Source organism: Gopherus flavomarginatus, chromosome 2 (genome assembly GCF_025201925.1).
Source record: "Gopherus flavomarginatus isolate rGopFla2 chromosome 2, rGopFla2.mat.asm, whole genome shotgun sequence".
Taxonomy (NCBI): Eukaryota; Metazoa; Chordata; order Testudines; family Testudinidae; genus Gopherus; species Gopherus flavomarginatus.
This window is the reverse complement of record NC_066618.1, coordinates 165,981,601-166,000,228: the sequence shown is the minus strand read 5'-3', so window position 1 is coordinate 166,000,228 and position 18,628 is coordinate 165,981,601. Positions and strand designations below refer to the sequence as shown.

General features: G+C 46.0%; 2 protein-coding genes across 2 annotated transcripts; one reads left to right on the top strand and one right to left on the bottom strand.

Moving 5' to 3' along the window:
- Positions 1-3,322: 3,322 nt before the first annotated feature.
- EIF4EBP1 (eukaryotic translation initiation factor 4E binding protein 1) lies at positions 3,323-12,758 on the bottom strand. The gene is made up of 3 exons (XM_050940360.1): positions 12,566-12,758; positions 5,184-5,354; positions 3,323-3,744 (listed from the first exon to the last, which is right to left on the bottom strand). The coding sequence occupies exons 1-3, from the start codon at positions 12,705-12,707 to the stop codon at positions 3,713-3,715; spliced, it is 345 nt and encodes a 114-aa protein (XP_050796317.1). The 5' UTR covers positions 12,708-12,758; the 3' UTR covers positions 3,323-3,712.
- A 4,936-nt stretch (positions 12,759-17,694) lies between these two features.
- On the top strand, positions 17,695-18,350 carry LOC127045001 (histone H2A.J-like). The gene is made up of 2 exons (XM_050940357.1): positions 17,695-18,033; positions 18,300-18,350. Exons 1-2 carry the CDS (start codon positions 17,695-17,697, stop codon positions 18,348-18,350), a joined length of 390 nt encoding a protein of 129 aa, XP_050796314.1.
- The last annotated feature ends 278 nt before the right edge of the window (positions 18,351-18,628 follow it).

The window sequence follows — 18,628 nt, the reverse complement described above, 5'->3', positions numbered from 1 at the left end:
AATGTTAAATTCTGCTCTGGTGGCTCAGATATTTGTGCTGGTATCTTTAACTCCCAGTCTGGATACTACTCTAGAAAAGCTATCTCAGCACAGGCACAAAGCACCTAAGCTGTTACCCCTAGTCCTCTGCTGGTTAGAGCAGTGACCAGAAGATTGCACTCTTTTTGGAAAACATGAATGCGATCATCTCTTGCGCATCGCTACCAGTGCTTTAACAAAAGAAAGAAAACTCAACCAAGTGATGTGCATATGGATTTACCAATTAACAAAGAGAAGCAGTAAGTTCTATTTCTCTATGGTACAGATTCTGCTAATGGTAGGAAAAGCTCCCTAGATACCGATCACAGTAAAACCCTACACACATGCTAAGCGCTCATGTCAAGATAGGGACGGAATAACTGCTGAAAGCAACTCTTCCTACCCATTCCTGTCAGATTGCAAGCATTTCATTTAAAACCTTATCTTTGATGCAGTTTGATCGGGGTCATTTCTTTTGTCTTTGTTTCCTTTGTAATTCTCAGAGTAATAGAGTAATTTAATGTGATGTGTTCTTTGTAATTCATTAGCAGACTTTTCAACAGTAAAAAGCAGATAAAGACACATGATCTGCCTTCTCCCCCAGATAGTCTTGTGGAAGCCCCACTTCCAATCCACATCCCAATGCTTAACACTGTATTCACTCCTTCCCTGGAGCACCCAGTCAGACAACACCTGCAGCCGGCTGGGCCTTCAATAGCATTGAAAACGAAACATCTGGTCAAAGCTGGTATTTGTCATCAAGCTGTAAATAATCCCTGCCTGATAAGAGCAGAAAATTATAAAAGAAACTCCAAATTTAAAGACAGTATCTAGATAGCAAGACACTAGAGTGCTGTCTGCAACCTGCTACCAAGCATTGCTCTGATCCAGTTGTCTTGACTCCAGCAAAATTATTGATTTCAATTAGGAGCTTTGCCAGTACAGAAATGCTGGATTGGGCCTGGTGCTCTGTACCAAAGTGATCTGGTGAAAGACAAGCTCTAAGCAAGAATTTTAACATAGGTCAGAGAGAAGAGACACTCGAGAAGGAACAAGGGTAAGTGGTCCTCATTTATATGATGAAAGGGTTTAGTGGTTTGGGGGAACAGGAATTACAGGGGGTCCCTAATCAATACACTTGAACTGGAGGCTCAGACTTACGTACCTTGAAGGAGATACTAGGTATAGCTGGGGACAGGTAGTGGGGTCCTTTCTACTGCAGGTAGGAAACTTGCTACAGGCTCCAATCTGGGAGCTGAGGCCATGCCTACACCACAGCATAAAATCAAAATTATTAAAACCGGTTTTATAAAATCGATTTTACACGTCCACACTAGGGCACATTAATTCGGTGGTGTGTGTCCATGGTCCTAGGCTACCATCGATTTCCGGAGCGGTGCACTCTGGGTAGCTCAGTAAAAGAATGAGACCAATAACTTCGATTTCCGTCCACACTAACCCTAAATCGATATAGTAATATCGATTTTAGGGTTACTCCTCTCGTTGGGGAGGAGTACAGAAATCGATTTTAAGAGCCCTTAAAATCGATTTAAAGTGCCTTGTAGTGTGGACGGGTACAGCATTAAATCGATTTAACGCTGTTTAAATCGATTTAACGCTGTAGTGTGGACCAGGCCTGAGTGTAGCTGAACTGCTCCTCTTAAGCAGATGTGGCTACAGGTGTCTCCTTTTAAGACTGATGGGCTAGAGAGAGCTTTCACCTGTGGGCTTTCTGAGGCTTGCCCTGCAATAGAAGGAAGCTATTAAACCCTCTTTTGAGGGAGGAAGGAAGGTTTGGGAAGAGGATTTTTTTGGAGTGCTTGTGAAAGGGTGAACCACCAGAGGAGCTGGCTACAGTGCCTCTATGGACACAGAGCTTGAGAACTCATTCTGGAAGCATGCTGGGAAGACATTTCAGTCTCTTGCAAATGACTAGACATTGGGGTGTTGTGGATTTCTAGTAGTCCTGGGAAGCATTAAAGGTGACCGCAGTCTTAAAAGGCTAGCTGGACTTTGGGGCATTCTAGATGTTTTGTAATGGGGACACTGTGTGTGCTATTTGCTGGACTGGGGCAGGTGCATCCACGCCACCCCAAACCTAAGGGCCTTCCCTCCCAACTAACAGGGACAAACCACTAAGCCCAGGGCACAATCGCTTACATGAGACATGGAAGGAGAAAACAGGAACAGGAGTGAGATCACAAATTAAAAATGAGGGCTCCAGAGGATACTGTGCAGAGAACCCTCAGCAATGCCTACCGCTCCTCAGAGACATCTAAGGAGTCAGCGGACGCTGTCCAGAGACACGACTGGACATGTGACTGGAAATAAGCCCCAAATTGCAGAGCACCCGCCCTCACGCAGTGATAGATAGCTGCCTTGGCCTGTGCCAGGAGGAGACTGACAAGATTGTCCTGTGACAGGGTCGGACCCTTGATGGGGTGTCCTTAAATCAGCACATGTGGGGAAAAGTGCAGCTAGAACCTCAGGAAGAGGTTCGGGAGGAGCTGTAACCTGATGCGCTACATGGATGAGCGCTAGGGTCTCCCTCTCACTGCAGAAGGGACAAGTGTGAGAGGAATTTGTGAACCACGCCACATACATGCCTGTGCTCATAGTTCCACAGAGAAGCCACCAATATCCCTGGTGGGCCCAGAATATAGTCTGGACCATTAGAGTTCCTCACCATCCCCATGCAGCAACAGGTCCTGCCACACAGTGTGGGACACAAGGAAGCGGATGCTATGAGGCACGAGTGTGTACAGATGTGCTGTGGATGCAGTTTGGAGCCAGACCGGCTGGACATCATTCCGTTGGCTGAGGTGGTGTATTTGGGGTGGCCAGGGAGGCTCTGGGGGCAGAGGCCCAATGACACATTATGGAAGGGGAGGGGTGGGAGCCCTCTCCCACAGGACCGGCTCAAGGAAAGCAAGAGAAGCAGGAGACCAGGCGCCCTCACCTCCCGAAGCACACAACAGGGGACACCCAGGGTGGGCAGCCCCATGCACTGGTCAAGTGCTGCAGCATGCACCCAGTCTTTCTGAGCATAGTCCAGGTGGTCTCTGATTCTGGTGGCCCCAGCCAGGCGCATCCTCCAGCACACCAAGGGGGAACTCTACCACCTGCAGTCTAAGGCACATCAGTGGGTGCTGCCTCGTGTCTCTTTTTGGAGCACTTATGCCCAGGCCCTTGTATGACAGACTCTGGCCTCAATCTAGTTTGTGGGATTGCCCTAGTATAGCTTTCCAGCACAGTAATAGGCAGCAGTTTGCTTGCTATAATCAGCAAAGACCAAATACCCATATTACGGCATTAATCCCCAAACCTGGAGACCCTAAATGATTTTATTTCTCCCCTGATATTACATTTCAGTCACCTTTACAGTACTGATATACACCAATTAACAAAGGCATAGAAACATGAAACAAAAAATCATAGAGAGCTTTCCTCCTCTCACTGTTGCCCATCGCCAGCAGGGGCTATACTCATGGATTTACACCCATATGAATCGGTTGATACTTTCAGTCCTCATGTAACAGGATGTGTTCTGCTCTCAGTCAAAGCGAATGGATTGCCCTTTGTAGGAAAGAGCAAGTCACTCAGAAAAGCACGGCTATTCTAAAAGCCTAGCTGGTGGGAGCCCTCACACTGAGGTCCCATTCTTCACTGGACAAACACTTTCAGGGCACACACTTTAGATGTCCATGTCAAATTGAGCTTCCTCACCTATTGAAAAGAAATGACAAAAATGCAGTTGAGTACTTGATGAAGTCTTATGTTAAATATAAAACACTACATGGATGTGATGCTCAGAGACCAGCAGCCTCACAAGAGCATAGAAGTTTGGATGTGGCAGTGAAGCTTGGGGAAACTCTCAGCCTGCTATGTACAATAACTGAATTTTCCTGGAAAACTGTTGAGAGAGATGGCGGCTTGCTCTGGTGTTAAGGGGAAAACCATTCCTCTTTGGTCTGATGTTCTGCTCTCCTTCTACACAAAGAACATCTACTCTGCAAGCAGGCACTCTGCCAATGCAGAGCGCGCAAAGCCTCAGAGATGTGATGCATCTGGGGGAATCTGAGAAGAGAAATCCACCCATCATTTGGAACACTACTCAAAAAAATCCACAACAACAGAAGTATTTTTTACCTTTTCCCTATGACACATTTGACCATGAATATGGGTTTCTGTTCGCAATAAGAGGCAAATGTAATTTTTAGTAAGCACAGCATGATGAAATTACTGTTCCATGTATGATTGCTATTGTAGCTGCTGCTGTTGATAGGACGCCAGTGTAAGCCAGGACGCTACTACTCAGCTGACCCATAAAAGATATCACCTCACCCACCCTGTCTCTAACATCCTGGGACCAACATGGCTACAACACTGCAAGTTACATAAATGGTCAGCTCTGTTACACTTCTTATTGCAGTGATGCAGAAGAAACTTTTCAGGTACCAAACTGAGCCAGAAGAGGAACAAATCTTACTTTGTCTCGTAGGCTGATCAATTTTGATAGTTGAAGCCAGGAAGTGAGACAGTGACCAAAAGTTACCAGCCAAATCTTGCTCAGTGGTCCGTGTGAGCTAAGTTAGGAAACTCAACCTACTTAGTTTTCAGTGGACACATGCCCACATCACAAAACTGACAGTGCAATTTACAGTAATTGGTCCTTGACACTAGACATCTCTGCAGAGAGATCAAGGACTGTATGGGCCACAAACTCAATTCTCCTTTTATCCCCATACCATTCCGGTGTAAGGAAGAAGCACATTAGCAAAGGATGTAACAGGCAAAGCTGGGCTGCACCTGCTCTATAGACAGAAGATTCACTTTCCAAGGCAGTTAATCAAGCAGTATGTTTCACCACTGCTAAATTAATATGAATGAGACAGAGGGAGAGAACGAAGGAACCACACGCGATAGATGTTAATGCATTACTGAAAGGTGCTCATGCTACAGTGATACGGTTGGTAAAAGAACAATGTCTAACCCTAGAGATACCTTGATTTAGCCTGTATCCACAATCCACACACAGCATCAATTCCTCCCTAGCTGTTATAACAATATTCTGGCTCTAGCCCAGGTGTGCTCTTGTGTATTTTCCAAGGAAAAAAGATGAAGCATGCAGTTATTTTCAGGCTTTGCCAGAGGGTGTCACTCACCTATGCCCACCTTCTCCAAGTAATTGTGGACATGGTTGTTTTCAATCTTCAACTCCTCCACATTTGGACTGGTAACACCTGGAATGTCTGGAAGGTCACAAGGTGAGGTTTTGGCAACTGGGGAATTGCGGCATTCCATCAAAAACTTCCGGTCATAAATAATTCTTGTACCTAGAGGGAAAAAATGTGAAATACTGTCAGCTTTTAGCATATCTCAAAGTGCTTTACAAGGAAAGCAAATATCATTAGCCCTAACTTACATAAAACTGAGCCACAGAGAGGCCAGTAGCAGAGCTGGGAACAGAATGCAGGACCCAGCCCAGTGGTCAACCTACTAGGGCACTCTGCATCCCAGTGAACACCTAGTTACAAAATCTACATGGAAATAATAGTTAGGCTCCTGCAAAACTAGGAAAAAATCAGTCAAATTAAGATTTAAACCGCTTCTGCAGAAAGCAAACCCTGAGGTGATGGCAGAGTTAAGGATCCCTGTGGGGATTTAAAAGGAACATAGAGAAGGCTGAGCAGCCCATTCCCCTACCAAGGCATCTGATGTTGGAAAAATATCAAACCAGAGTAAAAAGATCCTTCCAAAGATACAACATCCATAATATAGAAAGAACTCAAAAGCGCATGCCAAGGAAAGGGCTGCAACATCTCATTTCAGGATTAGACATTTAATACATTACCCCCATCCAACCAAAGAGGACAAAGGAATCCCCTCCCTCCTTCTCACCCCCCATGTTCTCAGCTGATAGTATGCATGTGGACAAGAAGAAATCAGAGATAACATCTCCCCTGGAATGCTAGGCACACTCGTATATTCCCATAGCATGGCTGTAAAGTCAAGTAACTAGATATTAAATTTCGAGGAAATTATGCTAATAATTTTCGAAGACATTGGAACCTTTTCAAAAATGAAAATAATTGTGACAAGTTTCTACAGATCAAAGAAGAAGAATTAAACTAGCAATGTCTCCAATTCAGATCTATGATCCAGCACAAGTGCGGTTAATCAAGATTTGGGTAAAGATACAACCCTAGCCTGCAACCCTTTGGTAGCTGGAAGACTTACAAAATAAGGACAGGGCTCCTAGAACTGCAGTTAGCATACTAAGTATTAGGAGTACATTTCATAACAGGCTGCACATTCCTGGTTTACATTCATTGGCGCAGAGGCAAATGCCTTGCGCTATTACTTATGAAACTAAATAACCTGCATTCCCTGCTCTGACTTGTTACAACAGTTGTCAACACAAGGAGATGGATGGATGTTCAAGGTTTATAAAGGCCCCTTCCACCCAGAGAAACATGCAAATCTGATCAGTTTAAAAAATCTCTGTTTCAATTCACGCTATTATAAGAACCATTTGGTGAAACAATCGGCATCTGCTTCTGCAAAGCAAGCTTTACTCCTTGTCCCAAGACAGCTGATTCATGGAAATGAGGGACAAACCCAACAGAGGCCCAGCCATGCACAGGGGGTTCTGTATAGCAGAAGCTGCTCTCTTCTATAAGCTTCTGGTTGGTCTTCCTATCTACGAGGGTTTTGTACTGGCATCCAAGAGGTAGTATCTGAGCACATTCCTGCTCTGTGTAGTTGGAGGAGGGGCATCTGGTCCTTGTTGTTAATGTTCCCATCAAAATTAAGTTTGTTAGAAGTATGAAGTGTACCAGTAATAGCTGTGATACTTTGATCAAAGATTGTAGGAGACAGGAGGAACAAAGAAAGCACCTTGAAACCCTAGCAAACTCAGACTAGTGTATTACAGACTCTCAATTAAGAGAGGTTTTGTCCAGAATGTGGCTCCTGACCGACCGGTTTCCTTTTTACGGACACTGCTATAACTCTTGGAAGCGATGCACAAGTTACTAAATCCAAGAAAGTGTTAACAAGATTCGGGCTCAGCAGTTATTGTCTTCAAAAATTTAATGGCTCTAACCAGTTAACTGTATGGTCCCTGGGCCCAAACTCACATTCCCTGTGTGCCTCAGGCTCCCAATGACTCCTGGGGGAACGTCGGGTGAACAAGGAATGCAGGCTCAGGCCCTTACAGTGACAACCTGCTGCAGCTCTCCAGCTGCTGAACTCATTAAAAAGCCATGCATGATTTCAGCTGCTGCCTTTGGTTTATTTTAGGGGCCATTCAGCATTCTAGTTGCATGGCCAAACAAACTTTATTCTCCCAACTGCCTTCTGGTCAGGATGGATAAGGTAACCAGCATCCCCCCAGCCATAAAAACTGTATGGTATGGTGTGGGTAGGGTGACCAGATAGCAACTGTGACAAAATGGGACAGAGGGTGGGGGGAAATAGGCACCTATATAAGAAAAAGTCCCAAAAAACGGGACATCTGGTCACCCTAGGTGTGGGTATATTGAGCTGGACGCATACAGCACAGAGAAGCCTTCCCAACCCAGAGTACTACACACTCCCCATAAAAAAATGTAGAAATGTTCTTCTCACTGGAAAATCCCTCTGCCAGCGATCAGAGTGCTACACAAAGCCACCCACTCTCCACTGCTCCTTTCAACCCTCGGACAATAACATTCTACATGATGTGTGTTTACATCAAGGAACCTGAGCTGGTGAAGGCTCCCAAGCAATTAGCTCATGTGGAATGTACTTAGAGAATGACAATACCCATGTGCCTTGGAGGGTCAGACAAGGATCCAGAACAAGCCCTGAGTGCAATATTAAAGAGAACAGGCTCCGTAGGTTTAAAGGTCATGCCTGTTTCTGACCCACACCACTTCTTGTTGCTGAGCTCTGATTTAATTTTATTTATTTTTCTGTTCCGGACTGCTGCAAATTAAAACTTTTCACCTCCTGCACTGCCACAAGGTAGAGGGTCCTTTCCCCTTCTCTTAGACATTGGCATAGAAAGTACGCTTATTAAGTTTGCAGACGATACCAAACTGGGAGGGACTGCAACTGCTTTGGAGGACAGGGTCAAAATTCAAAATGATCTGGACAAATTGGAGAAATGGTCTGAGGTAAACCGGATGAAGTTCAATAAAGACAAATGCAAAGTGCTCCACTTAGGAAGGAACAATCAGTCTCACATATACAGAATGGGAAGAGACTGTCTAGAAAGGAGTATGGCAGAAAGAGATCTAGGGGTCATGGTGGACCACAAGCTAAATATGAGTCAACAGTGTGATACTGTTGCAAAAAAAGCTAATGTGATTCTGGGATGCATTAACAGGTGTGTTGTAAACAAGAAATGAGAAGTCATTCTTCCGCTCTACTCTGCACTGGTTAGGCCTCAGCTGGAGTATTGTGTCCAGTTCTGGGCACCGAATTTCAAGAAAGATGTGGAGAAACTGGAGAGGGTCCAGAGAAGAGCAACAAGAATGATTAAAGGTCTTGAGAACATGACCTATGAAGGAAGGCTAAAAGAACTGGGTTTATTTAGTTTGGAAAAGAGAAGACTGAGAGGGGACATGATACCAGTTTTCAGGTATCTAAAAGGTTGTCATCAGGAGGAGGGAGAAAACTTATTCACCTTAGCCTCTAATGATAGAACAAGAAGCAATGGGCTTAAACTGCAGCAAGGGAGTTTTAGGTTGGACATTAGGAAAAAGTTCCTAACTGTCAGGGTAGTTAAACACTGGAATAAATTGCCTAGGGAGGTTGTGCAATCTCCATCTCTGGAGATATTTAAGAGTAGGTTAGATAAATGTCTATCAGGGATGGTCTAGACAGTATTTGGTCCTGCCATGATGGCAGGGGACTGGACTCTATGACCTCTCGAGGTCCCTTCCAGTCCTAGAGTCTATGAATCTATGCTTTGTGATCCCGTTCTGTTGGGGCTCTTGGAGCATAGAAGGATCAGGCAACAATTCTGAGAGGTGCATCTGAATCCTGAGCTCATTTTGGTGGCACCAAGGCTAAGCTTGGACCCACAGTGAACCACAGTTCAAGGGTTTTAAATCTACTTCAGCAGCTGAATTTTACAGACCCAGGAATTACTCCAGCCCAATGTGAACATCTCTGCCCACATGTTCCTGCCAATGGAGGATCCCGGCCCAAAGAAGTGCTCAGATGTTCTCCCAGAAGGAACACTTCCATTCACTAAGTACATTCTGGGGGCTCACTAACTCCTTTGGATGACTGGAGGGTGTTTTCCTGATGCCACGGAAAATGGCAAGTTAGATAAAGCTAACTCCACTTCCAACAGTGTACATGAGGGGATGCCGGCGGTGCATCTCAGGGTTGCAGCGCCCCCAGGGTCACTTCAGGACACGTCAGTCAAGGAAGAGCTCATCTTTCTTAGACTCTATGCAGTGGAGACATCCTAAAGCCAGAACTGGGGGTCAAGTAGTAAAGGAGAGCTAACTTGCACATGTCCAATTACTGAAAAAGCAATTATTACCCTTTCTTTCTGCAGAATGGAATTTAGCCTATTGCCACAGAGCCTGCAGAAGCTGGTAGCTATGAAGAGTTTCCTAATCAGTGGCTTTAAATAAATCATTCAAACACTAAAAGCCCACTCATTCTGTAATAGTCATTTGTCACTCATGTCAATACTATTTCAGAAACACAAAATGGTCGAGCTCGCATATAGTTTTCTCTGAGAAATCACATTCCAGTATCATCCCATAATGACTCAACACGACTCCCTGGGGTTCATATCTGGATTTTTCCAATTCATTCATTTTCACCCAACGTGAAGGAAGAAAACACGTACCGAGTTTGCTTGGAACCTATCAGAATCAGGCAGACCATAGTCAAACCAATTTTAAATCTTAGGGTAATACCCTCCAAAAGCCACAGGGAACATATATGCCCTTCCAAACTTCCTAAGCACCAGACTACGGGTATGTCTGTCCTACAAGTGGTACAGAATGATAGCACAGCTATGTTGCTGCAGTGCAGACACTTGCTAAAGAGATGGAAGGGGTTTTTCTGTCACTGTAGTAAATCCACCCCCTCAAAAGAGGTAGCTAGGTTGATGGAAGAATTCTTCCTTCAACCTAGCAGTGTCTACACCAGTGCATAGGTTGGCTTAACTATGTCCTTCAGTCTGAGTGTCACTGCTAGGTCAACCTAAGTTTTAGGTGTAGACCAGGCCTCTGACACCAACAGAACCGAACTGTGATAATTTGCACCAATGGCCAGAACGGTTACTGTGGATTTCTGATTTTGGCACTAAATCCTGTTTGCCTCACATGCACACAGTTCCACTGAAATCAATGGAACTACTTGGGAGATTAAAGTGAAGAACATTTGGCTTTGTAAAATTAGTCATGGGTGTTCCATGGCATATTAAATTTGCTCCTTTATTCTGAATAGTGGAACTTGATGTATTGTTTACAATACTTCACAGTACACCTGTAAAGAGATGGTAACGTTTTATTAAAGGTTTTCAATTAAACCTTCCAAAGGAATAAGTATTTATGTAACACAGGACTGAATTTGAGAACTGTCTCTGCTATTGAACAGTGGAGTGCAATGGTCTTTTCATAATAATTCTTGGATTTATGGATCAGCACAAGGAAGATCAGTGAGACTGTACTATATTAAGAACTATTAGTAATTACTTCATTTAAGCTGGTCTACAGATCAGTACATTTAAAGTGAGGTTTGAAGGAATTTTATTTTAGACTGTTGACAGTAGTCTTGGAAAAGTGAGACTAAAACTGCATTGTTAATAATTACAGGTGAGCAGGCATGAGAACATAAACATATGGTAACTACCTAGCAGCAATAAAATGCACGTTAACAGATAACAAGCAGAACCAAAGTGCATTATTACATGGAGTTTTTAAACTCAACCTACATTTTTCAATCCATAAAACAGGCATACATTAAAATATTAATTATCTGGATTATCCAGACCATTGAGAAATTAAATAGAATTCTTGAAAATAAAGGATGCTACTAGTGACTAGATATTTTGAAAAATTTCCCCATCCCTTAGCTATTTTTAAACATCTGTCCTATTAATTCTGGACTGATTATCTTTCAGCCTTTTTCTGAATATTTAAATACATCTTCTAGTCAAAACAGTGTTTTCATTTAAGAATTTGTTCAGTTTTTTTGGCCTCTACTACATTCTTTACATCTCATTCATGATCCTTCATCAATGGAATGAAACGTGTGAGTGACAACTGTAACTTATCACAGCATACGATCATATATTAAGAGATAATCAGTTGCTCCTATACGTGAGGTACGATTGCTGCAAGAGGCACCTAAGGTTTAAGAATTTCTGTTGCTTATGATCTCAGAGAACAAAACAGATGCCTAGTACAAAAGACACTAAGACCTTCAGTTTCTTTGACCAAATGTTCTTAGACTAGCCTAATTGTTCGGTTTAAAAAAAAAGAGAGAAAGAGATGCCAATTTAAGCTCCAGGCTTCTGTCTGATTTTTTTTTTTAAAACCACTACTGTTACATGCAACTTCTAAAGTCACTAGTATATAAGATTAATAATAAAAATCCTCCCACCTATTTATTTAGGTTGTGCATTTGACAGCACTTGCAATATAGCCAATTTCACTGTTCTGATGTTTATGTGGATCTTTCATACAGCAGCAGGGGAAAAAGCCTTTTTTAAATGATGGAAAAGGACTGCAAAACTACAGACTGGCAGGGACTCAAGGAGTTGCAGTAGGTGGAACTACTTGCAACTCATTTGCAACATATGGTATTTCCTAGTCCAGTCACCGTCTCAGGCTAGTCTAAACAGACACATTTATCAAGACAGAGTCAAGTGTGTAGACATACTACTGCTGAAACTGACTAGATTTCAAACAGACAGGCCCTTTAAAAGCCAAATCAGCAGAACAATTGTACAGTGTCCCAGGCTGCTTGAAAGTAGTTATACATATTGTAGTTACAGGCTGAAATAACACTACAGCTGAAAGCTAGCGCACAGTATAAGTCTTTTGAACTCCCAGTCATTTTTAGATAAATAAATATGAACTCTGAAACAGCAGCGTTAACGCAGATTTCAGAGTTGACCAGATTATTCCACAGCCATTGCAAATAGGGTGACCAGATGTCCCGATTTTATAGGGACAGTCCCGATTTTGGGGACTTTTTCTTATATAGGCGCCTATTGCCCCCCACCTCCGTCTCGATTTTTCACACTTGCTGTCTGGTCACCCTAATTGCAAATAACCCAGAGGCTGCACATGGGGACGGTGCCGTTGCAATGAGGAGAAATGACCTTCCCGACATCGCGCTGAGCAGTAGCTCCTGGGGAAACAAGCGGTGTGTGGGCACGAGAACAGGGGCCCGCTGCTCGCGGGTCTCCCTGGGGACGCAACCTCAGGGCACCTGGGGGCGCAGACACCCCGGCAGCCCCTCTCCCGGGGCCCCCCTGACCGCCCCCCGCCCGGCCCGGCCCGGCCCGGCCCGGCCCGCTCACCGCCCGGCGTGGTCCCGAACACCGTGCCCCCGGGCGTGGTGCTGTAGTCGCCGGGCGGCAGCGGGGCCCCGTCGGGCAGGCTGAGGCGCTTGGAGGGGATGGCCCGGCTCAGCGTGTGGCCCTGGCGGCAGCTCCCGGACATGGTGACTGGGGCTGCCCGCGCGCCCGCCGGCCCCCCAACCCGGAACCAGCCGGCAGGCCACGCCCCTTCCGCCCCGCGCGCGGCGCCACGGCCCGGGGAGCGGCGGCGGCGGCGGCGGAGCGCAGGCGTGGCTAACCGCTGACCCCGCCCACTGCCCCGCGCCTTCTGCTCCCCGAGGGCCTGACCCCTCCCTTCCCCATCCCCCCGCCCCCGCGCCTCCCTGTGCCCCGCCCCTTCTGCTCCCCCCGCCCCTCCCTAGGGCCTGACCCCCTCCCACTGCTCCCAGCCTCCTCCCACTGCCCCCCAGCTCCCCTCCCATGCACTGACCCCTCTCTCCCCCCCATCCCACTTCTTCCACCAACCCCCTCCCTGCACCCACCTCACCCCATGGGTCACCGCTCCCTATTCACTCACCCCATTGCTCACACTAACTCTCACCACATGCAAGAGGGATGTATAACAACCCTCCCCTATGCTGTACACGCAGTCCCCACCTCAAGGAGTTTTGTAACCCAGACTGACAAGGCAGACAAAGTGGGGGAAGGAAAGAAGTACCTTCAAACAATATGCTTAGGGAGCAACCCTCAGCATCCCTGTCATTCCCATGGCCATTGGCTGGGTTGGTGGCCGGGCGGTTCATGAAGTATTTCTGGATACGGGTTCTCTGCCTGTCCCATACTGTGCTCTCATGCAACAAACAAAACGTGTTTTGGGACACGCTTCCCAGCTAGCCATAAGAAACAGGAGGCAGTTGTGCCCCCCTGCCAAGTTCAGACATGCTACCCAGCTTCTCCATGCAGCTAGGCTCTTCATGCCCCACTTGCCTCCTGAGAAGGCAGCCAGTGCAAGGGTGGCCCTCCTGGGTGGCCTTCAGCACCACTCGTGAAACTTTTGCAGTGACAGATTTCACAGCCTGCTCCTCCTTTGGGCGCCTGACTAGTAATGAGGGTCACAAACGTGTGAAGCTGCATTCGTGCTGAATGCTCACCTGTAGAGGTGACGGGAGAGAGAGAGGCTGAAACAAAGCATCACAAATGGCCCTTTCTGGGGTCTCTGGTTCAATATCAGGATCATATGGAGCCAAGCAAATGCCCCAACGAACAGAGAACAGCACCCGGATAGCATACAAGAGATCTACTCTCTCTCTCTCTCTGTCTGCCTAAGCATTTTATATTGCACTCACCACCATGGTGTATGATTGCTCAGCTTTGAAGTCACTCTAAACATCTTTGATTCTAGAGATGGGCTTGCATCAAGGAAGAGCAGAAAGGTTATTTTACCTCTGTATTTGGCATTGGTGTGACGGCTGCTGGGATACTGTGTCCAGTTCTGGTTCCTACAGTTCAAGACAGATGTTGATAAATTGAAGAGGGTTCAGAGAAGAGCCACGAGAATGATTAAAGGATTAGAAAACCTGCCTTCTAGTGATAGACTCAAGGAGCTCCATCGATTTAGTTTTAACAAAGAGAAGGTTAAGGGGTAGCTTTATTACAGTCTATGAATACCTACATGGATTTAACCTGGGGAGGTTCTCTGTGTCTGTGTTCTCTGGCCCTTTCATTATGGTACCAGAGTGGGGAGAGTGGACAGGGAAAAAACTGAAACATTTAATGGAAAAATTTGAAAAAATATTTACAGAAAAAGCGAAAAAATGTTAATTTCCCACAAAAACAATTACTGTTTTTTCTGCCCTCATTGTTCCTTTGCTCTGTCGGGAACCGTGTGTCTCATGGCCTGGATGGTAGCGCACATCCCTCTTGAGTGTTTACTATTAAAAGCTGATTTGATTGCTACAGCCAGTGCCTCCATGGTCTTTGCAGCTGAAGGATGGGAACTGGTGCTATGGGGATGTGCTTTACCTGCTGGGGAGGAGTAGCTGTGTAAAATAATTAATTGTGCCATACATGGGTGGGGAATCCTATCAAGTGCTAAATTCAATATAAAGAGGAATGCCTAGCTCTTAGGCAGCACTTTTCAGCAGTAGATCTCCAAGTGCTTTACAGAGCAGGTCAGTATCATCCCCATTTTACGGATAGGGAAGCTAAGGCACAGAGAAGTGAAGAGACTTGATGACTGTCACCCAGCAGACCAGTAGCAGAGCCAGGAAAAGAATCAAGCTCTCCTGACTCCCAATCCAATGCTCTAATGACTAGGCCACTAGGCCGCCCTCTTTTATATATATTTATTTGTAAGGCACCTGACATGGGAATGTTGTCTCGCCGTCCTCTGGTTTGATAATAATATGAGCTCTCAGGGGAGGGGCTGTGTTTGTAAAGCACTGAATACATCTACGGTGCTGGATAAATGTTTTGTAATAATCATAACTATCAGAAACCCAGGGTGTGTGAATTCAGCTTTAGTCTGACATGCAATCAATAAAAAGTTAAACAGAGCAAGAGAGAGCTATGTTAAGCAAATTTAACCTTTGAATTGTGGTTTCTGTCTTGGGTGCAGCTGGTAGCTGCTTGACTGGACTTGTCTCATTTTATAGTTGGCTTTTTGCATTTGATATATGTATGCATGCATGTATGTATGTTAGCATGTAGGCATGTTAGAGAGTGTGTATGCATGTGTGTTAGGATGTGTTAGCCTGCAGGCATGTTACTATGGGTACATAGGTGTCTTAGCATGTGTGTGAGCATGAGTACATGTGTGTGAGAGCATACTCGTATGTGTGTTTTGGGTGGAATTGCATTGTTGTTAAGAGTTTTGTCCATTACTGTGTACAGATGTGCACGCCTAAGCCCCAGCTAGATGGTGTGAGTAGCCATGTGTGAGGCTAGTTTTACTTGGTGGCTGGGTATTTCCATGGATTAAAGCTTTATTGGAGCCACCCAGGTGGCTAAGATGAGCAGCGTTTGTCCCTTGGAGCAAAGTCACCCATCTTTGTGGTGAGTCATTTGGCAGCAGCACACAGTCTGCAAGACCACCCTGCCACTCCAATTCCAGTGCGGTCCATTCTCACCAAGCAGCATTTCCATCTGCATGCCCCCTGCTGGGCTGCTGGCACTTTAGCAGGCTGATGAAAGGTTGGCCACATGTTTGCATTAATGCAAACGAGGTAATTTGTTAAATCTATGGGACACAGCTGGCCTGGCACCCTATTACAACTCTCCCTGCTGGCTTTGTGGAAGGCAGCTGTGGGATACAAATGCTGTTAGGAAATATGGAGATGAAGATGCCCAAATGATAGGCTGACCTAGGACAGGTGAAAGGTGTCAGCTACTGTCTGTCACCCTTGGAAAGGGCTTTGCGTTTATGTCCTGACTGAGATTGTTTTAAAGGGAATGTACATAAATATCAGTAGACGCTGTCCTACAACATTTACCAAAAAACTGTAATAGGCAACCTGACCTACAGAATAAATCTGGAAAGAAAAGTTCTTACTTTCTTTGGTTTGGTCTACACTACAAAGTTGTGCAGCTTTATTTAGACTAGTATAGCTAAAGCAGTACAATCCTCTCCTGTGCACACAGTTGTGTTGATATATTTATACTTGTAGAGGTAAGTCTGTACAAGTAGTGGAATAACTATACTGGTACTGGTTTCAGAGTGGTAGCCGTGTTAGTCTGTATCAGCAAAAAGAACGAGGAGTGCTTGTGGCACCTTAGAGACTAACAAATGTATTTGGGCATAAGCTTTCATGGGCTAACACAAGTACTCCTCATTCTTTATACTGGTACAAGCCACATTTTGATTGCTATCACTGTGTTCACTGTCGCGGCCTTTTGTGGCAAACTATTTTGGTAAAAAGCACCCCCTAATCGGCAAACTCTACCAGGGAAACTTTCAAGTGCAGACCAGGCTTTAAAGGGAACAGGGTTAAGGGGCTGAGTATACCTCAGGGCCTGCATCTCATTCTTGCATACACAGAGATGACCTGAGAAGTGTCCCTGCCAGGCAGCACACGTTTGTGTGATTTGGCTGTGATACACAACATGCAGGGAATGTGGGCCAGTCTGACACTGGCTGGGCAGCAGTGTTTATCTAAGGTGTATGTGGTTTTTCTTAAAAATACTTTTAAAAAAGGAAATAAAAAGTATAAAAGAAATAATCTGAACCTGCAGAGTCTCCTACACCATAGCCAGGTAGAACATGAATCCATTATACTGCAGCACTAAAATTAATGGTCTATAGCATAGCCTTGTTAGTGTTTGGACTTGTGCTCTCACAAGTGACGAAGGGAAAGAGCCCCCGGCAAACCCTTCTCAGCTTGGTTGCTTTCTGTGCCAATGGTTGCCTATAAGCATGGGGTATGAGGGCAGTTGTACCCAGAAGTATCCGGTACCCTGTTGTACAGTGGTCCTGCTAAACTCATTATTGCAAATAAATGGGAGATTGCCAGATCATTTTTATGATTGTTATTTACATTGCACCCACAGTATGCCAGGTGCTTTATAGACAAGCAAGAAGGCAAGTCCCTGCGCCAAAGAGCCTACAAGCTAAGGGCTCGATCCTGCAACCCGCTGCTCATTTTGGGCTGATTCACAGTTGCCCTGCAGCTTGCTGAATCATCTAAACCAATGGAAAGTGGGTCTAACTGCCACCAAAGGAGAATGGCAGCATTTTACCTCATTCTGAACTGTTGGCAATGGCTGCAGGGTGAATCACGCCCTTTGGGTGACATTCACCCCTGTGCAGAGGCCAGCGCACAGTCCAGGCACCACTTCAGCCCTCCTTGGAGGACTTTTGGGGGATTTCAGTGTTCCATAGGCCTTGCACAGAGTGATTGTTCTGTTGATTGCAACGGGACTGCCATGGGAACTTGGGGATCCTCTTCACTTTGCATCTGCAATGGCTCAGCACGGCCCACTTCCCTTTGTACGGTGCAAGAGTGCCCCCAACTGACCACACAGCCCCATGTCCTCTGCACACTCACCTTTTCACCACAAAAGGAAAGAACAAAGATTAAATACACGAACCTCTTCCTCTGCAGATGCGAATTCTGTGTTTCTGTGAACGGTGTTGTCTGTGGTGAAGAGCTGCAATGTCGGGCCGAGGGAAACAAGGCGGCAAAGTGAGGGCTAAGACAAAGTCCCGGTCATCTTGGGCTGGCTTGCAGTTCCCGGTGAGCCGTGTTCATCGGCTTCTCCGGAAGGGTAATTATGCTGAGCGAGTTGGTGCTGGAGCCCCTGTATATATGGCTGCTGTCTTAGAGTACCTGACTGCTGAGATTCTCGAGTTGGCTGGCAATGCTGCTCGCGATAACAAGAAAACCAGGATCATCCCCCGCCATTTGCAGCTCGCCATCCGTAATGATGAGGAACTCAATGAACTACTGGGGAAAGTCACGATCGCTCAAGGGCGTGTTCTGCCCAACATCCAGGCAGGGCCGGCGCTTCCATTTAGGTGACCTAGGCGGTCGCCTAGGGCACCAGGATTCGGGAGGGCGGCAGACTGCTCCGGTGGACCTCCCGCAGGTGTGCCTGCGGAGAGTCTGCTGGTCCCGCGGCTCCAGGCAGGTCCACCAGAGCCGCGGAACCAGTGGACCATCCACAGAAACGCCTGCAGGAGGTCCACTGGAGCCATGGGACCGGTGAGCCGGCCCTGTGCCTAGGGCGCCAAAAACCCTGGCACCGCTCCTGCATCCAGGCTGTGCTGCTGCCTAAGAAAGCCGAAAGTCTTAAAGCCAAGAGCAAGTAAAAGCGATCTAGAAGAAATGAGAGATCTGAATCTATGCTTAAAATTAAAAAAATATAAAATAAACCACCTCAGTGCCTGTGAAATGCCATGACTCAGACCAGGCAGCTTCAGAAAGCCCCAGTCTTCCCCTTCACAGCTGAATAGCTGGGCTTGGTGCAGAGACATGGAGCCTGCCTGCTGTCACCAGTGCTGCTCCAGGGAGTAAGCTGGGGGAGGGAGGACACTATTATTCCTGGAGAGGCTTTTCTTTTTTACCCTCATCCCACACATCAGCTGAG